The 13431-nt window shown below is 38.1% G+C and overlaps 1 protein-coding gene across 11 annotated transcripts in view; it reads left to right on the top strand.

Moving 5' to 3' along the window:
* Nucleotides 1-12729, top strand: part of COL12A1 (collagen type XII alpha 1 chain) — a 106591-nt gene extending 93862 nt beyond the window's left edge. For 7 of the 11 annotated variants that reach the window (XM_075498207.1, XM_075498210.1, XM_075498208.1 and 4 more), the window contains 6 exons: nucleotides 4306-4341; nucleotides 4450-4516; nucleotides 6707-6895; nucleotides 7986-8054; nucleotides 9110-9280; nucleotides 11645-12729. In XM_075498207.1, coding sequence (XP_075354322.1) covers nucleotides 4306-4341; nucleotides 4450-4516; nucleotides 6707-6895; nucleotides 7986-8054; nucleotides 9110-9280; nucleotides 11645-11826 — 714 coding nt within the window. In that variant the 3' untranslated portion in view covers nucleotides 11827-12729. Of the gene's footprint in view, nucleotides 1-4305; nucleotides 4342-4449; nucleotides 4517-6706; nucleotides 6896-7985; nucleotides 8055-9109; nucleotides 9281-9644; nucleotides 9708-10415 lie in introns of those variants that run through there. The other 4 variants (XM_075498214.1, XM_075498213.1, XM_075498215.1 and 1 more) reach the window with 4 other exon arrangements.
* Nucleotides 12730-13431: the final 702 nt, after the last annotated feature.

Genomic DNA, 13431 nt, shown 5'->3' with positions numbered 1-13431 from the left:
GGGTAACAACTAGCAAGGGTAAGAAAGAGTCATTAAGCTAAAAGAGGATATTAGCTCAAGAAGAAATTGATATGTTTTCTGTGAATAAATGTAATGGGAAATATAAGATCTTGGACTATCAGAGAAGAAAAGTTCCAGCACTGTTGTTTTACAGGTGTGTGAAAATGGTAATGGGTGGGTAGGCAGACTAAGTAATCTTAAAATAGAACTGTCTTGTTTATAAAACAGACTCTGTGACAACAGGGTCTGACTTTGTTGATCTAGAAGGTCCCCAGGAAATAGTGCAAGGCATTCATGTTTTATATACATGGTGCTATTAGACTGATGCCTCCAGGACCAAACAGACTGTGAAAACCTTTAGAGGTTAATCCCGAGGACATAAGGGAGATGTTTGTTGTGAGTTAAATGCAGTTTTAGCGCATTTTCCATTCTCTGCTTCCATGTGTTTACTGACCTTGCATCCATCTATGCAGACATCCTAGATGAATTCTCAAAAAGATGCTGCTTTGGGAACACAGAACTGGTGGTTCTTGTGGGGAGCAAACATTCTTTTGGGGAAAACAATTGAGTGCATTATCTTTTAAAGTAAAAATAGCAAAACTTCCTTTGTTTTGTCCTCCTTCAGCCATAGAACTTTGCTGCAGCCCCAGCCTTCATCCCACAGCTCAGAAAAATCCCACATGCAGCATAAACTAGCTTTTCCTCACACTGACCCCAAGTGACTCCCTCATTGCAGGATATCCGCAAAACAGAATGTCAGCAGCAGCTGCTGCTTCTCAAAATGCTGGCAAGCAGTTGGCAAAATTGCACATTTTTGTCTATTAAAAGAAAATAGACTGAAATTTAAGAAGAATATAACCAAGTGGGAGGAAGATGCAAATAGCAACTCAGTAATTGCAGTTGTAATTATATTTTGGATATCATATTTCTAAAATATCCAGGTGGAAAATGAACTTTGTTGTTAACATAGCCAGTCAGCCTCTAATCTTCAAATTTTAGAATTAGTTCGGAATAGCCTATAGATTTCCAATCATAAGGCTGAGTCAGTGTATCTTTGCAAAGTCACAAATTGAAGAATGAGGCTCATTTGATTTCAATGAATTGTAAAATTGACTGTGTATCACTTATAATTAAGGAATGGCCTTAGCATTTTTCTAGCTGGGGGACCTTTGTTGGCAATACTTTTGAGCAATGTTGCGCTTTTGTTATCAGAGGACCTTCCTGTCTTACCAACATGGCCTGTGGCTGAAGGCAGCCTGAAGAACTTTGCTTGACCCGCCAGCAAAAATATTTCCAGAAACATTATATAGGATTTGAACATTTTAAGTTTGCTTCATTTTTTTCTCTTCTGTGTATAGTTCTGGTGTGTGAATGCTCTAGCAAGTGAATTCATTGAAACACTTTAAGTAATTATTAGAATATTGCCGGAATAGTAGACCAGAAATCTGATTTCTAATGCTTGCACTTACCTAGTGAATAAACAAGAAGACATACTGCATGATTTGCTTCCAGTCAAAACAACACGATATTGTACTATGAAAGCCTTAGAAAGAATGGGAATACAATAAGCAGGTATTATAAATATGTACTCAGCAGATAATTTCAAATGAATATGCTTTCAGAAAATAGCAAAAATTGCCAAGTTTCAAACAGAAAGAGAAGCACCAAATAATTTCTTAATATATTTGTCCCCCAGATTTTCATGTTACAGACTAGTGCAAGTGAAAAACCTGCAATTCTAATCAATGGATATTTCAAATAAATGTGATAGTTTATAACTGAGATGTTAATGTCTGTTGAACTCAGAGTCAAATTACATCTCTTTTAGAGTTTTAGGACATCAGCATTTACCACAATGTTAATTATTAGAGAATGACGGCTAAAAATGTCCTATTTTCCTGGTGGTTTTAATTGTTACAGTTTATTTATGTTATGGCATTTACAAGTCCATGGTCTGTTTCAGCATGTGACTGTGCTAAGCTAAAACTGAAAGACCGACCTTTTCCCTGTGGACTTCACAGAGTAAGGAAAGATATAGATGAAAGAGTGCAGGACAGAAGGGAAAGAATATTCATCACTTTGATGGGTATATTGTGTACATATTAGTAACTGTCTCATTGGTGGCATAACCTATTCTAGTGGCACATTTACAGTGTTGCCATTCTAAATCTTTCATTTGAGTCTGTACAATTAATTTTGCATGTACAATCTGTTATGCATAATGCAAATGTACCGTGTGCCAACTACTCAACTCACTGATGGATGAGCTGCCTCATATTTTCTGTGGCATGTCATGGGGTAGGTGTATGCAACACTGCTGCAGAGAAGCTCAGATAACATACTAAGTTCACACCCCAACATACCCCATGGGAATTTCTTTGCCCAAAACCTTGATGGAAGTCTATGTGCCACCACATTCAAATTGTATCCACTGTGACCTCAGTGGAATGATTTGTTGTCTTGTGTTGTTGAAATTAATTGCTTGTACTGTAGGAATGCTACGAAAAACAGCTGCGGCCCACACTTAGCCTTTGCTTTGTTAGTGGTGATAAACAGGCTCCTTAAAGAAATACTATGATGTAAAAAGCAGTAATACTTAGGACGTATATGTAACTGTGTGGAGAGCCATGCAGAGCAGCAGATGACCAAACTGGTCTTTCACCTTTGAAATATGCCTTATGTTCAAACAGTAATTGAGGCTACAAGTGAAAATCTATTTGAACTGATGCTAGCCTCTTTTTGCTTAACTAACAAAGCTCATATGCTCTTTGGACACATTCTGGAAGGTGAATTTCCAATAGATTTTTAGAAGGACTCAGCTCTGGCCTAACTCTGCATCCGCTGAAGTCACCTGTAAAACTTACACTAGCCACTTCAGGAGCCATAGTTTAGGACAAAGTTTTGTTTGAACTGCCCTGGAATTTGGTACACGTGACATTTGTCACAGTGAGCATACGAGAACATTGGAAGGGCTATTCATGATGGCTTCCTAAGCAGGTCTTGCAGTAAATGCAGTTTTATTTTCTTTTTTTCTTTTGTATTTTGATGTCAAAATTAAATGAGTAGTTTTAAAACACTTTGCAGGTTTTTAGGTTTTTCAAAGGGAAACCTAGTGGCTAAAACAAATGACTGTGAATCTAATTTTCTACTTATTTTAACTGCGCATCTGCAATTTCTACTGTGGCCAAAATAATGTCAAATAGACCAAAGCAAGTTAAAAACATCCTTCTGAGATCATTGCTGTGTATTTTGAAAATCTTTAAAAATCCATCCCACCAACCATCAATTGTAATTGTAATTACAATTTCTTTGGAAAGTATGGTTTGCTCTCTCTTGTTGCTTTTCTTTGCTAGCACTGGAACGCAAACCTAAGGCTAAAATCTCAAAACGTTGTGTGAGAGGTGCACACACAAAATTTTGTTTGCAGAGTAGATTGTGCGTGCATATCTCCAGTTCAGCATTTAAAAACATCTTTAGACCATACCTGATGTTTTTCCAGCCATAGACACATACATATATAAAAATTGGAATCAATCCTTCTGGTGGGCTTCTTACATAGCATTCTTGAAAGCAAAAAAAAACCCACAACAACCACTAGAGTATTGAAAGGCAAATGGAAATTGCTGTTAGACAAAAGTTAGCTGTTGGCAAATGTCAATAATTATAAAGCAGCTCAAGCTAAGACTTCTATGAGACTATTGTAAGACTAGAAATGGTTGAGAATTAGCAGGGAAGCTGTTATAAATAGAATAAGCAGTTAATGGCATCTGTCTCCCTCTTATGTGTCATCTCTGCATAGTGCTTCTTCACTTAACACAGAGTCTGTTTCTTGTGGGTTCAAGGAGACAGCTACCCTTCCTAGACTTGTGTTTTTCTTCTTAGCTTACCTTCTTTAATGATGAGTTGACTTAAAACTTAAAATTAAAGAGTAATATATATTACTCACACAAGACTATTCACCATTTACAGAAGTGTGATGCTAGAAACTCAACTTTCAAATTGCCAGTGTGGTCCCAGTGTCAGAATACATCAGTTTCTTTGGCCCTAGTTTGAATTTTTCCTTCAGATCTTTTTCTTCTGCATCTGTCAGTGTGTTTGATTATACACAAAAGATCACAGCTTGTCCAGTCTTTTCTGGCATCTGCTTTGGCATCTCTGAAATGTTAAGTTCAGGGAGGACCAGGTCAGACCTGGTCCTGTTCTTGAAGGAATCAAAATGTTTTCTAAAATTGCATGTCTCAAACCTCTGTGTAGGGTGGAATAACGTATCCTTCAGCTGTTTTATTTTTACTGTATTTATTTTAGGGAGCACCTGGAATGAAGGGAGAAAAAGGTGACAGAGTAAGTCTGCTTTAAAGTCAGTTTTTCTCAGATTTTTAATGAAATACTATGTCTTTAAAAGCACAGACACTTGCTAATAAAACACTTGTTTTGGTTTTGATTATTTAGGGTGACATTGCTTCTCAGAACATGATGCGAGCAGTTGCAAGACAAGTTTGCGAACAACTGATAAATGGTAAACAGTGTTGCTTGCTTTGTTTCCCATACTAGTAATTTACTACTCTGTTTGTTAAAACAGAAAACTGTTTTAAATTTAAGATGAGGGATATTGGCCACAGAGCATACCAAGAGCTTGAGTGATCTCATAGCTGTCCAATGCCAATGATTTGGTGGAAAAAAATGTAGCACTAAATTTTTGCCAGATCCAAATGGCTAGTTTGCTCATAAACTAATCTGTGACTTTTGGAAATACACATGCAAGTCTAATACTCTGTACAAGGAAGGTAACTTTCCTTTTGTCAGTCTGGTCCAAAATTTATCTTTGTGTCATGGTTTAACCCCAGCCAGCAACTAAGCCCCACACAGCCGCTCGCTCACTCCCGCCACAGTGGGATGGGGGAGAGAATCAGAAGGGTAAAAGTGAGAAAACCTGTGGGTTGAGATAAAGACAATTTAATGGGTAAAGCAAAACCCGTGCATGCAAGCAAAGCAAAACAAGGAATTCATTCACTACTTCCCATGGGCAGGCAGGTGTTCAGCCATCTCCAGGAAAGCAGGGCTCCATCACACGTAACGGTTACTTGGGAAGACAAACAGCATCACTCCGAACGTCCCCCCTTCCTTCCTCTTCCCCCAGCTTTCTATGCTGAGCATGACACCATATGGTTTGGGATATCCCTTTGGTGAGTTGGGGTCAGCTGTCCCAGCTGTGTCCCCTCCCAGCTTCTTGTGCACGCCCAGCCTACTCGCTGGTGGGGTGGGGTGAGAAGCAGAAAAGGCCTTGACTGTGTCTAAGCACTGCTCAGCAGTAACAAAAACACCCCTGTGTTATCAACACTGTTTTCAGCACAAATCCAAAACATAGCCCCACACTAGCTACTATGAAGAAAATTAACTCTATTCCAACCAAAAGCAGCACAGTTTGTCATAAAAATCAATATGCATTTTCTCATTAAACATGTATTATCTTCAGGAGGAAGGAATTGGTGAGAAAAGGGATTCTCACTGCACGTACTTTGCTAGCAGGAAAAGACAGATGAGTGTTGGGTAAATACTGTGCACAGAATCTGCTGTGCTATGCAAGTAAAAACTATATTTATTTGGATAAGGACTCCAAATGATATTTCAGTCCTCTACTGCCACACAGTACAGCTCTGCAGCCCATGAAAGTGTTCTCTACAGAGACTTTCTCACTGTCCCTGAGGTAGTGCTTTTGCTATCAGTAGACCTGACGAGGAGGACAGAGACAAATGTGCCCATAAATTGTTCTTAATATTGTTTCTGTAACAAGGGTAAGTGCTGATTGAGGTAAACAGATATACCTTTTGGATCATTAAGAGTGCTTGTGTACAGGGAGTATTTCAGTATGCCCCTTAAAATGTCTGTGATGGCTGCTATTTAAAGCATGTCTATTAGGTAGCCATCACAGCAGAAGGAAAGTACATTCATAAATGTATTAGGCTTATGAATAAGGATGTGATATCTGAGATCTTTTAGCACCTCTTTTTTGAACATCCCTGCCTTATTTTTTTATATTCAGCCCATCTCTTTGGGGTTATGCTAGGAGTGGCACATTAGACTAATCAGGTAACATGTGGCCACCCATTAAGGTCTCCTTTCTGTGTAGTTTCACAATGCTGTTGCTTTTGTTCAGACACATTTCTTCGGAAATTAAATTTGCCTATATGCAGAAGGTGTATAGGTACAAGCCTACGCATCCTAGAGGCTTAGGAAAGCGACTTCATAGACTGTGTGCTGCTAGCTCTACACATGAATAATTTATACTGTGTTTGTGGTAGCTTCAGAGCTCTGAAAAGACATAGAAATGTCATACTCCACCTTTATAAATGTAACAAGTCCTTTCTGTTCTTCAGAGTAGAAGCAACCTCTAATTAAAACTCTGAGAGCAAGGGTATTGTAAAAAAATGTGTATTTTATGATTTTAATTGCTTTAAAATTAATTTTCCTTAATGTTATTGGCTTCCAGAATCCCCCTTACCTCCTCCATTTATGTTCAGCTTTCTTATCAGACATTCATCTTATGTCTTCCTAATTCATCTGTTCATCTAGTTCAACACTAATCTATTGAATTGGTACAAGGATAGGTTTTAATGAAGAGAGATAATTTGTTATTCCTTCCCACTCTGATAAAAGACTTTCACTCATTTCACATGGTTTATTGAACCATTTTTCTTTCATTTTGAAGGTCAAATGAGCCGGTTCAATCAAATGCTGAATCAAATCCCGAACGATTATTATTCAAACCGTAACCAGCCAGGGCCACCAGGACCACCTGGTCCCCCAGGAGCTGCTGGGACAAGAGGAGAGCCTGGACCTGGAGGAAGACCAGGATTCCCAGGACCTCCTGGGGTCCAAGGACCACCTGGTGAAAGAGGTGAGTAAATTCCAAGGCAGCTGTGTATTTCACAGTGGACATAGTGCAGAGGCTGCCAGAGGAGCAGTCTGATCCCTTTACCATGTTGGACTAGGAAGCCCATACCTAGCAGTAGCCTGTTAGGTCAGCTGGATTGCCTGAGGGACCCTGATGTTCTGGAGGACAAGGTTAGTTACATCAGTGATTTCATCCATCTCTCCCTTGCTCATGTTTCATGAAACACAAGTTGGTATAACATTTTGGCTGCTGTCTCAAGCTTCCACAGGATATCCCAGGAAAGTAAATGTTCTCAGGACTCTTCTGGCACTAAACAGCTACATCTTGAAAGGCTGTTTGGAGTAACACAACTCTGCAAAACGGAGCCCTGATTAAGAGAGAAAATGAGTCATTACCAAGAATAAAAAGTAGGAGTTGAAAGAACTAGGTCTACATCCTTGGCTTTTTGCAGTACTCTCAGAGAGGGAAGCAACTCTGAACTGAGTTTGAGCACATGGATAAACCTATTTTGTGGCTACCTTGGATCACTGCAATGACATGGAGTGTCTGTACTGTACTGTGTTGTGGCCTTTGCTTATTCCAGCTACTCTACTGGAGCATATACTCTGTGCTATGTTTTCTAGTATATATTTTAGTATAATCTTTAAAAAACACTAGAAAAAATTCAAGGAAGAACGAAGTTCTGAATTCTGCTCTTCCTTAAACTTATTTCATCATAACTGTTTCTAAGAAAGTGTAAAGCATCCTTTACAGCAGGAGTATGCAAGCTTGAAAATATCTTCCTGTTTGTAGTTTAAAATAATAAGGTTCTGTGGTGTTTTAAGTATCTCAAAGACTTGTCTATGTTTGAGAAAGTTTATTCACACTAAATTACTTCTGCATCCTACTTTATTTTTTGGTTAGTATATTTATATCCAAATTATTTTCCCAAATGCACATTTAGATGTCTGTACACAATAAGGTTTGACCAGCCTTGTTACATTAAATAATGGGCACTAAATATTAATATCAATCAGAGAGCATGAAGAAATATTTGTTGATGTGGTTTCCTTCCTTTGGTTTTTACTGCTTTTTTTTTATTATTATTGTGTAGGAATGCCTGGAGAGAAAGGCGAAAGAGGGACTGGATCTCAAGGACCACGAGGTTTGCCGGGACCACCTGGTAAATATTTCTTGTTTTATCAGATTACAGAAAAGTAGGAGAAAAAGACAACATTTCTTCATAGGGAACCAGGCTACATATCGTGAATGAATATGCTTTACTCTGTCCACTTCAAGTTTTTGACGTGTATTAGAGTTTACTGGAAAACCCTGCGAAAAAGGGCAATTTAGAAAGATTTTTGGATGTGGCTAATAGGTATTTATCTTTATCTTGTAATTTACTCATCTGGAATTATTTCTTGTGTGAAAATGTATTTCATGAAAATACATTGTCCAAATATTTGGCAGATATTTTCATAAGTGTTATCAGATGATACTTTTGCAGTATCTAGTTCCATTTTTTACTTGTGATTACAGAACTACAAATTGTCTCTAGACTGCAAAATAGTCCCACGTGCAGAGTTACCAGGTGATAGACAGATGATTTGACCATTGGTTTTGCTCTTTGTATCAGGCAGTTTTGTTCACTGATGCCTTGGCAGAAATCAGCTGCATCATTTGTTTCTGCTTGTAGTTTATGAGGCTAAACATGGTTTTTCATTACAGGACCCATAAGATACTTGCAGCAAATTGTAGCCCCAGTTACTTGAAGCTTTACTTTTCTGCTAACCATAATAAGAGCGGTTCCAAAAAAAACATTACCTCATCTATCCTGGGGCTACAGGGTAACAGAATTAATGTTCTCCTATATTTTAATTGAAATCCAGTGTGCTTGTCTACTCTAGTAGTTTCCCTTGAGATCTTCGTATCTTACACGGAGGGGAAATAAACCAGAGAATTCATTGATGTTTCTTACTTGGCTCAAACCTTACTAAATCAGTTTCTGTAAATAAATCCTTAAGTAAGCCACACACAGGGAAGCAACTAATGATGAGTCACATTTCTAGTTTTCTTTTGTTTTTCTTTCTGTTGACCCCCATATAGCAACAAAGTGCAAGTGTTTTCTCACCAAAGACATAGCCTAGACTGTGTAGTCTAGACAGCAGTAATGTTAGCTGTTTTATCAAGCTGGCTCTTAAAGAAAACAACTCCCCAACCTTTCAATTCTAAAATTAGGTCCACAAGGAGAATCTAGAACTGGTCCACCAGGCTCTACAGGATCACGAGGACCACCAGGGCCACCAGGTCGTCCTGGAAATGCGGGTATTCGAGGTCCCCCAGGGCCACCAGGATATTGTGATTCATCCCAGTGTGCTAGCATCCCTTACAATGGCCAAGGATTCCCAGGTAGGTTATGAACAACTTAGTTTGCCTTAAATAGCCTTCACAGATATGGCTGTTCATATTGAGCTGCTTTACATGAGACAGTCCAGCTAGCCTGGACATACTGAATCAGGAGGAAATGGTTGCAATGAGCAGGCCTGCCTCATTGTAATGTGCAGGTATATGAGCAGTCATTTGGACTTTGATGCAGATTTACTTGATATCATATGTGATTCGCTGTAAATAGGAAGTAGTAACTAAATATTTTAGTCTTTTTTTTTCAAACATAGATGGTTAGTAGTTAATAATGTTGCTCATAGGATTTAAGTGACCATTTTCTTCTTCTTCTTTTTTCCCCTCCATCCCCACCCCTTCCAATCGTCTTCAGAACAAGGTTGAATTCTCCATGTTCCTCTTGAAAAATAAAAAGAATGCTGTGGTTGGCAATTTCCGTGTGTCTCTTTTTGAGCAATGTCAGGATTATTTATACAAAATTGATACAAAATTGAAATAAAAATTTTCCACAAAGGAAATCCATTCAGTGATACAGTGCAGACAACTGAAAAACACCACTGTCCTACAATTTCTACCGAGTTAAACACCATGGAGTCTCTGATTAGCCCTGGGTCATGTCAGCCTTCCACTCTGTGATGTAGCTCAAAACAGTAGGCTGCTTCTGGAATCAAAAGAAAGGGTCACAGCGGCCACCAATTTCTGACTGGAAAGATTCTAGTATATTTTAACATGGGGATCCTGCAGGACCACAGTATTGTTAACAAATTAATATGTATGCATTGCAACATCTCAAAATTAGTGTATGTGATACTACTATTGGATATGGTTTGCTGTTAGTGTATTGTGCATGTACCCATGAAAAGAAAAAAAAAGATATATATATATATGTACACACTTGCAGACTCAGTGCTGCTGGTTAAAGAGCCAAGTGGTTGTGCAGATATCACACAAAATTCTTATTTAAATGAAAAAGAAAGAAAATTGTACCTGTGATTCAGCAGTGTTCTTTCTAGTAAGCAGCTATGTATACATATATAAATATATGCCTATGACTTAACTGTTATGTATTTAGTTGGATGAAAGTATGTTTTTGCACATCAGATGGACTTTTTAAAAGACTAACATCATCTTTGACCTGTTTCAGGTTTCGGCTAACACATTTTCTAAGTCGCCAGTGCTGCTTACAGTTTGAATACATGAAAATCCTGTTTCTGAGATGTTTGCGCACGTGCTTATTAGAAAATGAGTCCGTATGGATATTTCACCACGGATATGGTTTTTGAACCATGTTGGCCTCATAGAATGGGGAGATTCTTTTTACTAACACAACTCGTGAATGAGATAAAGGACAGTGATGTCAATTCATTAAGCCTGTTGCATTTCAATAATAAAATAGACAGTCTTTCTTTTTTGAAAAAAGACCCAGGCCATCAAACGCCTCAGCAGTGAAAGAGGCTTATAAAACTACTAACCAGCAAAGGTAATGCCATTAGAAGAGACAGATTTAACCTGGTAAATGAGAAATGACTTATGTAAATAGTAAACTAATTGTGGCTTGTAAATGATTTGTATGGGACCGTATCCACTAAAATCTGTTAACAACTCTACGTGATGCTTTTGCATAAAAGCCTGCTGCTGCTTGCTATTTGCCAGAATAACATCTTCGACAACTTATGAAACCTACCTGTCTGTTGCTTGTTATCAACATGTCTGAATCGGGGCATGTGCCTTTTATATGTAATCTTGTTGGATTCTGTAACTGCAGTTATAAATACCAAAGTTTTATAATTATTTTTCTTCTGTTTTGCTGTAGTTTTTGGTGTTCCTGAAGCACCAGCTGTAACTCGGTTTGTTACGAGGAACAGCACGAGAAAATGACATGTACTGTATATTGCCGCTGGTGATAGTTATGTGTACACTTACTTTCCCATTCTCAGAGTAAATTAGTATATGCCAAACCCACCTGTTCGTTTTACCCACTCCATGTCTTCTACTAATTATGCAGTCTAAAATAAAGTCCAGTGCTTGGATTTACTGAAGTAGCTGTAAAATAATATTTTTATTTGATTTGCTTTTTTTTTTTCTTTTACAATAATTGGTCCCTTGCATAATTTAAGACTCTTTCTGCAATGTTTTGTGTATTATAAATACAAAGCCTTTCAAAATGAATTTTAAACTTTTTATTATTTTACTGCCAAAAAGTATTCATGAACAAAACTGAGAAATAGCCCCAGTGAACTATTAATTTATATATTTATTATATGGAAATAAGATTGGACTAACATTATGTAGACAAACTAACTTTCATTGTATTTGTGGATTCAAAGACATGCGATAACTATTATGTTCAATCGGACAACTATTTTCAACCAGAACCATACGTGCCTGAAAGTGGACCCTATCAACCTGAAGGTGAACCCTTTATAGTACCTATGGAGTCAGAAAGGAGAGAGGACGAGTATGAGGACTATGGAGTTGAAATGCAGTCACCAGAATACCCTGAGCACATGCGCTGGAAAAGATCGCTGTCAAGAAAAGCAAAAACAAAACCATAAAAGATCTGTGTCTTGTTTTGGTTTTTTTGGTTGGTGGTTCTTGTTTTTGCTATACTTGCATTTGCAGATACACACAGGGAGAGTGCATAATTTCTTTTGCAATATAGCTTTCTGGTCTTTTCATGTCAGACGCACCCCTGGTTTGTATCTTGCTTATGTGGGGATAGCAATGTGTGTACCTAGAGACTTCATATTGCTCTGGAAATGCTTGTAAAATACTTTTGCTTATAGTGGCTGCGTACAGGTTAATATGTGCATTCAGTTGTCCCAGTGCCGCCTTTTCATTAAAATAAAGTAAAACTAAATAAATAAAAAAAAAGAAAACCAAAAAACCAAAACAAAAATAACCACAGACCTGCTGCAAATTTTCTAAGGACTGTCTGCTTTAGCTCTACATTTTTCTTCTTTTTCAAATGCATGTTTGCAGTTCAGTCAGATCACAGGTCTGCATTATCTAGTTAAAAAAGAAACAAAAATTTCCCTCTCCTTCCAATATCATTGTCATTTTCTTCTATTCTTAGTTACACTTTGCAGAGCATATACTGCTCTTATACATCTCCTTTAAACACCACAAACATTAAGTAGCCGAAATCATTGTATCAACTGGATACAGTTTAATAATGCCTGAAATCTCCTTGTTTGTAGACACAGTAACATTTATGCCAAATTGCAGTCAATCCTGCAGAGATGGAATTGCATGTTTATGTTGTATATTTAGTATGGATTTTTTTTTTCAGAATACAATGTTTCTTAGTTATCAAAAGCAGTTGGAAATTGTGTGCAAGACTATGGATATAGAATTGCTGCTTTTATATTTTAACTGCAAATTGTGAATTTCACTGCCTTATATTATTTATTTCTGAAATGAAAGAGGCATTTTTCAATAAAACTACTGAAAATTTATATCTGTCTATTCATTTTTTGAAAGGCACAGTGAGACTGATGTGTGTGTATTCTATTACTGTTGTTTACTCAATCATGTGGAAATTCCAGGTACCAAAAATCAGCTAGAATGGGAATAGTCTTAAAATACATATTTGGGCTGTGGTGTCAAGAGGTGGGTGGATGAAAGCAGGGGAGGCTTCCTCTGTCTGAGGTATGAATAAGACTTTTAACAAATTCAGTCTGCAAGGCTTTTGGTGAAGAAAACAAAAGAGAGGCTCTGAGCTTCAGTCGCTGTCTTTTTTGGGGTTTCCGATGGATGGCTGTTGCAGAGAGAGAGAGACTCTTTCCACCTGAGGAACTACTTGGACTGCAGTGAGTACCTAAAGCCACACAAACTTTTAATTCCTCAGGGGCTGTAAGCATTGTCGCCATGGCAGCAAGGAGTTCAGTATTAGCAAATAGCTTGCTTGAGGAAGTGAGTGTCTGATGTTTGCTGAGCTCCATCCTGCTGGGACCCTACATGAGCTGGTTACTGTCTGCTCAGGAGGTCATCTGTACCTGCACAAGCTTTGATCACAGTGAGGGCTGTGATGTAGCTTTAGCTGGAGAGGGTGACAGGGTGATTTGGAGAAGAACAACAAAACTGAAGGGGACCAGAAGAATCACTTGCTAACTGAGGAGGAGAGAGTGGACTGGTGGTGATCCTTCCTATCCATGGTA

This window comes from Mycteria americana, chromosome 3 (genome assembly GCF_035582795.1).
Source record: "Mycteria americana isolate JAX WOST 10 ecotype Jacksonville Zoo and Gardens chromosome 3, USCA_MyAme_1.0, whole genome shotgun sequence".
In the NCBI taxonomy this organism is placed as follows: domain Eukaryota; kingdom Metazoa; phylum Chordata; class Aves; order Ciconiiformes; family Ciconiidae; genus Mycteria; species Mycteria americana.
This window is presented reverse-complemented; position numbering and strand designations above follow the sequence as displayed.